This window comes from Egretta garzetta, unplaced genomic scaffold, assembly GCF_000687185.1.
Source record: "Egretta garzetta isolate BGI_Z169 unplaced genomic scaffold, ASM68718v1 scaffold7, whole genome shotgun sequence".
NCBI lineage: Eukaryota > Metazoa > Chordata > Aves > Pelecaniformes > Ardeidae > Egretta > Egretta garzetta.
The window spans coordinates 1,581,656-1,588,791 of record NW_009260350.1 but is presented as its reverse complement, the minus strand read 5'-3'; the positions used below and the strand labels follow the sequence as shown (position 1 = coordinate 1,588,791).

Here is a 7,136-nt window from a genome sequence, read left to right as displayed (position 1 = left end):
TGGCCAGCAGGTCGAGGGAGGTGATTCTGCCCCTCTACTCAGCTCTGGTGAGACCTCACCTGGAGTACTGCGTCCAGCTCTGGAGCCCTCAGCACAAGAAGGACATGGAACTGTTGGAACGGGTCCAGAGGAGGGCTACAAAAATGATCCGAGGGCTGGAGCACCTCTCCTATGAGGACAGGCTGAGAGAGTTGGGCTTGTTCAGTCTGGAGAAAAGGAGGCTACGGGGAGACCTGATTGCGGCCTTCCAGTACCTAAAGGGGGCCTATAGGAAAGATGGGGAACGTCTTTTTAGTAGGGCCAGCTGTGTTAGGACAAGGGGAAATGGTTTTAAACTAGAACAGGGTAGGTTCAGGCTAGAGGTAAGGAAGAAATTTTTTACAATGAGGGTGGTAAAACACTGGAACAGGTTGCCCAGAGAGGTAGTGGAGGCCCCATCCCTGGGAACATTCAAGGCCAGGTTGGATGGGGCTCTGAGCAATCTGATCTAGTCAGCAGTGTCCCTGCTCACTGCAGGGGGGTTGGACTAGATGACCACTAGTGGTCCCTTCCAACCCTAAACATTCTATGATTCTATGATTCTATGTCGCATGTAGTGTTTTTATAGTGTATATAAAAAGCCTAAGGCTGAAACCTGCTGCTTCCTGTATCTGAGATCTTATTTAAATAATTATAATTCTTCCTGCAGCAAAAGATTCGTGAATTCTTCTTGCCTCTGAAGCCAGTGGCAATCCGGATAGGAAAAAATGCCCAGGGGAAAAATACAGGTAATGTGTATGTGTGGAAGGGGGTTGGATCTGGGGATTAGAGGACCTCTCAATCACACCTCTGCTTTTTTTCATCTGCAATTCCAAATTGCTGGCTCCTGTCCCGATTTTTACAGACCTTTCTCTGACTTTGCAGCTCACCTGCCCTAGTTGCTGTCTGTAGAATGCCATGGGCAGAATAATGTTGGCTGTGCTCCTTTAGGAGTAGCAGCAGGAGCCTTTTCTTTGATCTGCCTCCGGAACATTTCTAAGCATCCCAAACCATGCCAAGGAAAGATCTTTTCCTCTGGTATAGCTGCAGCAGCACCCGGGGACTTTGCTGACCTGTGCGTATCAGCTGCAGAGCAGTCTTTAGCTGAGGTGGGTCTCCTGACAGGCTGTGGCTACTGGACATACCCATCAGGAGTGTGGAGCAGGTCCCCAGAGCTGGAACTTTGCTATATGCTGTTTTCCTTTCATAGCCTAGCAGTGGATGCACCTTTTATTTGCTCTTGGAGACACCTGTGAAAGCCTACTTCAGCTGTTAAGTCAGTTTCTTTGGTTTGCCTGTAGAGAATAAGCTTTTAAAAGGCAGGCTTCCAGTCTGCCATGGCCATTTTCAGGCAGGATTGAAACTTTAATGGGAGCTGAATGCTTTATCTATAGGAATCTATATTAAAGAAAGCCCAATTCACCCTTAATTAGCCAATTAGTGGTTGTGTGTTCCCCACATGATGCTCAGTTGAACCTTTCCTTCCTCCAAGGTTATATCTTTGTTGACTTGAAGAGTGAAGCAGAAGTGCAAAGGGCCTTGAAGCGAAAAAAAGAATACATAGGTAAGGGCTGTTTGTTCCTTCTTGTTCTGGCTGGTGTCAATGGCAGGGTGCTCAGCTGCTGAAGTGTTCACTGCAGAAGAATCTCCCGTTGTTTTAGTTTTTCCCAGGCAGATGGTGGGGGTGGTTTCCTCCACTCAGCTGACGGGGGATAAACCAGGTGCCGTGTCAGGAGCAGCGTAGAATTGGCAAGTGACTGAGCTGTGAGTGTTGCTCTTTGGCCCTCACGTGCCTGAAGTATGTCTTGCTCTTCATATAAAAGTGATATTGTTTAAATCTGGTTGGGATAGCGCAGGGGATTTGTACAAATGATTCTGTAAGCCTGTGTTTGAAACCTGTTCTTGGCCTAGCCCTTAGTGGAACTGCTAAAATTATATTTGCACTAATCATATGCAGGATGGAAATACCTGCATGGAAGCCTGTGGACTAGATTGGGCAGAAAGGCTGGAGCTCTCTGAAAGGGAGGCAGGCTGTGGAGCTAGTTCCCCCCCCCCCCCCCTTTTTTTTTTTCTTTAAATCGGGCAGAGTTCTGCTCAAAGCTTGTGGAATTGTAATTGCTTGTGTCACTGCTGTAAGCTCTGGCTCTTTGCACACTGATATTGATTGCTCGTGGCCTTGGGAAGCGACTAATGTGCTTCTGTATGTGTTTGTGGATTAGGTGGACGATGCGTTGAGGTATTCCGATGTAAGAATACCCCAAAAGAAACTGTTACAGCAAAAGCTGACAACCAGCCATGGCAGAGAAGGAAGAGGGATGATGAGGAAGAAGAGGACTTGTCTGAATCAGGGAGACTCTTTGTCAGGAATCTTCCCTTTACTAGCACTGAGGAGGACTTGGAGAAGATCTTTTCTAAATATGGTAAGTATTCTCTGTGGGACTGGGACTTTCAGGGCTATGTCTTTCCTTGCACACAGAGGTTTTCTTGCTGGGTGTGAACGGACAAAGCTCTGTGCCCCACACCTCCCAGATATGGACCGAATCCCATCATCTTTATTGCCTGATGTGGTAGTTTGTGGCTGCTTGTCTTTGACATTGGTGCTGGCTCCATGCTCCTTCGCTTGAAGCGTGTCCTGCTGTGTGCATCTGCCCTCATCCCTCTCACTGCATCTCTGATGCAACAGTAAGAGCACTTGCCAGTCAGCGTAGGCTCTGAGTCCTCCTGGGATGATAATAAGATAACCAAAAGCACCTGCTGCATGTGATTCTGATCATGCAGGAGATTTCTGGATATGGCAGGTAAGAGGTGAATCTCTGAGATGAACATGAATTTGGGGTGTATGTTTGGTGTGTCAGGTGGAAGCTTGAAGCTTCCCTTCTCTAGCTCAAAGTTGAACAAATTTAAGGTTATCTTGGCATTAAAGTGTCCCTGGGGGGGAGGGAGGGTTAGTTTGTGGAAATCTTTATTTCTGACTGAAGTAGATGTGGCTGCTCAGAGCTTGCCTTGTTTGTGTCGTGTGTCAAAGCCCTGTGAGCTGCCACACAGTACGCAACTGGACTTGGGGTGCTTTTTGCTGGGCCCAGTCTGCAGCCAGCAGCTCTGCAGTCAGCAGCTCCTCGGCCAGGCTGGTGGCTTGCTGCACACCCTCTGCAATACCCAGAGCTGCTCTGCCCTCCCTGGCTCCCCTCTTTGGCCAGGAGGTGTCAGTTCAGAGTGTGTGATGGCTGTGCGAGGCCATCTGTCATGGTAAAGCCTTGCCTTTTGCAGGACCCCTCTCGGAGATCCATTTCCCTATAGACAGACTGACCAAGAAACCCAAAGGCTTTGCTTTCATCACCTATATGATTCCTGAGCATGCAGTGAAGGCCTATGCAGAAATGGATGGACAAGTGTTCCAGGTACGGTGACTGATGGTTTTCCAGTGCTGTTGGACTGCAGCTGGTGGGAATGTTTGTTAGTAACGTGGCCAAGTGTTTGCTTCTGTGCTTTGCTGAAAAGGTTGAGTCTCTTCTGCCTTGCTGTATGGGAACGCAATTGCTTTTGGTAGAGTAGCCTCAGAGGTACCAAAATCTGAGCTAGAGGTGGAGAAGGAGATCTGAGCCACTGTGTGGCTACTCTGACTTGCAGTAATGTCTCCTTTGGGAGGGAAGGATCCCTCCTTTCACCTAGGCTTCTTGTCTAGGAAAGGTGCCAGAAAATTTCTTTCACTCTGTTTAGTTCCTGACCTTTTGTGGGTTATTTCAGAGCTGCTGGACCTCTTCTTCCTTTCTTCTAGGGTAGAATGATGCATCTTTTACCGTCCACAATCAAAAAGGAAAAAATAGAAGATGTAGACACAGAAGAGTCTTCCTCCTACAAAAAGCAGAAAGAGGCCAAGGACAAAGCCAACAGTGCCAGGTACAGAGGTGTCTTATAGCAGGGCAAGACAACACAACCTGCCAAATTCTCAAGTGGCAGGGATGCACATGGGGTCTTTGCAGGGGCTGTATAAATTACCAAGGCAAATAAAGCATCCACTGTGCAGCTTTCTGTTTCCTTTATCTCTTACCTCCTTGATTCCTCTGTCCAAGTAGCTCTGGTGAGCTGCAGAAATTGAGAGCAGCAGAAATTGAGGAAAATGTGGTTTTCAATGGCTTTTCATATGAGTTTATTTCTCTGACGTCTAATAAAAGTTGGTCTGATGCTGTAATTCTTCAGGGTAGTGGTTTCAGATCAGTTGGGTCTTTCTCCTTTACTGGATCACCTGTATTTATAAAACTTGTAGCAATTCTATCTGTCTGTGTGACAAATTAGTTTGAAAGTGGCTGATACTTTCAAACTCGAAGGGAAAGGAATTCAACCTTACTCACACAGGCTTTGTGTTTTTAGGGTACTAGTTGAAAAAAAAAATGTGTTCCTCTGAGCCAACATCTGAATTTCCACTTGTAACTGCAGAGCTGTAGCCAGTGACCTCTAGGGAAGAAGAGCAAAGCTGCCTGCACTGCTGCCTTTCTGTTGCCTCTTCAGTCATGCCTCCCTCATCCTGACCCATCTCTAAGGATTTTCTGCCCTTCTTTCCCTCTGGCTTTTCTTCCTGGCTGCTAATGGTGGCATTCAAAGCTTGCTTTTTTTTTCCCCAGGACCATTGGATAGAGACACCAGTGAGAGAATGAACTGTGTGACCTGGCTCTTCTTTCTCTTTCCAGCTCTCACAACTGGAACACGTTGTTTGTGGGGACAAATGCCGTGGCTGATGCCATTGCTCAGAAGTACAATGCTTCCAAAAGCCAAGTGTTGGATCATGTGAGTTGGGTTATTGATCAGCTGGCAAGGGAGATCATTCTCCTATGTTTCCTTGTGCCTAGGGCCTGCCTGATCTTTTTGTGCAACAAAAGCCTCTGTGTATCCACGAACACCATACAGGCTGAGTGGTGCTGTGGTCTTTCTGTTGGATCTGAGCCTAACAATCTTTTTGTCACTGGACGACAAAAGTCACCCTCCCAAGCTCCCCTGCCCACTTTGCTTTTCTGTGACCAAATTTTACATTTCTATGTAACTAGGTGTTGGGAATTTGCGCCCTAAAGCTCAGATCCTTCCTGGAAACTTCATTTTGCCTTCAAAAGTGTTATGACTCCAACAGCAAAACTCCTAGGAGCTTCAGAGGAGCTGGAGCGTTTTACCTTCATGCTCTCTGCCAAATTCCCTTTTCATCTGCTTATGAGAGCAGCAGGAACAGCAGGTGCCCAGCATCTTCCTGGATCAGGCTCTTTGCTTCCCTCTTTTGAGCTTTGCCACATTGTCAACTGATGTTCTTGCCTGCAGGAGAGTAAAGACAGTGTGGCAGTGAGGGTTGCGCTGGGAGAAACCGAGCTGGTCCAAGAAATTCGCCGGTTCCTCATTGAAAATGGAGTCAGCCTGGATTCCTTCAGTCAGGTGAGATGCCCAGCTGAAGGCAGCAATGTGGACCTACCTCTTCTATATGACAGCCTAGTCCTAGCATCCTCAGCTCTCTTTGAAAATAGTAATTAAATCCTCAGCATCTTGCAGGATTGAACCCTTATGTGGGTTAGGAAATGTTCTGTTCATTTGAAAATGCAGCTGCCCTCGGGATGGTTGAAGCACATAGTATGACAGCGTATAGTATGGTGGTCAGCTTGCTGTAGGCAGAGGAGGAGTCCTGTGTCTATACCAGGGTGGATCTGAAGCTGAAACCTCTGTACCTGAGCATTTGTGGAATAGGGAGGTTGGAATGGGGTGTGGATCTTATAGGAAGTGTTTTCTAAATGGCTGTTGGCCATCTTGGATCCTGGAAAGGATTGAGAGAGCACAGTGTGTTGGATCTGAAATCTTCAGTTAGTAAGATGTTGGGGTTTGCTTTTTTAAATCCTATCTCCCCTTTCTTCCCCCACCAAACGTGGCAGGCTGCTGGTGAGCGGAGTAAAACGGTGATCCTGGTAAAGAACCTCCCTGCCAGCACGAGCGGAGCAGAGCTGGAGGAAGTTTTTGGGAAATATGGCAGCCTGGGCCGGGTGCTTCTGCCAGAAGGAGGAATCACGGCCATTGTGGAGTTTCTGGAGCCAACTGAGGCCAAGCAAGCGTTCACCAGGCTGGCCTACTCCAAGGTGAGTGTCGCAAGGGGCAGGCAGCTGCTTGGAGAGTGTAGATCTTGGCTAGTTGTGAAGCTGCAGAAAGGGAGTGCAGAGGGCTGCTGCGGGAAGTGAGCCACTGCTGTTACTCTCTGTCCCTTGGGTTCAGGGAGATGCTCGTGCATCCTTGTGCAGCAGTGGCTGAGCAGGGCTCTCAACCTGCAGAAGACAGCTGGAGGAGGGGGCTGTGACACATCTGGAAAAGCCTCGGTGTCCTGGAGAGGATTTCTTCCACCTTTTGCAATACAGGAGTGCAGAACATGGTAGACTCTGGTCCTGTGTGAGGTTGGATACAGACTCTCCTTTGGTGAAAGAGAGTTTAGCCAGCTGAAAAAGGTGCTCAGCTTTTCCACTGCCATTTTCCATTACAGACCGAGACGAAAATAAAGCTGAGAGCAGAGCTTTTTCTTCAGGCCTTATCCTCCACTCTTCATGTGTCTCCTGTGTTCTCTTTACAGTTTCATTCTGTGCCATTGTATCTGGAATGGGCTCCAATGGGTGTCTTCTTCAGCCCAGCCCCTCAGAAAAAAAACCCTGAGTCTCCAGAAAAGGAGGACAAAGCAAGGCTGGTACCTGGTAAGAGCTTTGACTTTGGGACAGAGATATCTCTGGTAGTTTTGCCGCTCTTTTATATGTAAAGCAGCAATGCTGATGTTCCTGACCCTTTGGAGCGTGTGGGTGAGCATGCAAGAGAGCGGGCAGGGGCAAGCAGGTGAGGGTGAGCACAAGAACTCTAAAAGGTCTCTCCTCTTCCTGTCATGTGTGCTCAATAGCTTTGAGACCTCTTCATTGCGTTAGGTACAGTAGAAGTTATTAAGCCATTTTAGAAGTTGGGAAGAGAAAGAAATGGATGGATGGAGAGAGTCAAAATGCAGTTGCCAAAGCCTCCCTCCTTGCTGAGATCAACTGCAAATACCAGCACACTTGCACACTGGTCAGCTGTACGGTGTCCAGGTTTCTGTTAACTTCCCAGCTGTGGACAGGCACTCACAG

At 47.9% G+C, this 7,136-nt stretch overlaps 1 protein-coding gene across 1 annotated transcript in view; it reads left to right on the top strand.

The window, feature by feature from the left end:
• Window positions 1–7,136, top strand: part of RBM19 (RNA binding motif protein 19) — a 72,720-nt gene that overhangs the window by 5,987 nt on the left and 59,597 nt on the right. The window contains exons 7-15 of the mRNA XM_009642846.2: window positions 689–767; window positions 1,511–1,582; window positions 2,238–2,438; window positions 3,286–3,416; window positions 3,794–3,915; window positions 4,704–4,800; window positions 5,320–5,430; window positions 5,919–6,119; window positions 6,602–6,719. Coding sequence (XP_009641141.1) covers window positions 689–767; window positions 1,511–1,582; window positions 2,238–2,438; window positions 3,286–3,416; window positions 3,794–3,915; window positions 4,704–4,800; window positions 5,320–5,430; window positions 5,919–6,119; window positions 6,602–6,719 — 1,132 coding nt within the window. The remainder of the gene's footprint in view (window positions 1–688; window positions 768–1,510; window positions 1,583–2,237; window positions 2,439–3,285; window positions 3,417–3,793; window positions 3,916–4,703; window positions 4,801–5,319; window positions 5,431–5,918; window positions 6,120–6,601; window positions 6,720–7,136) is intronic.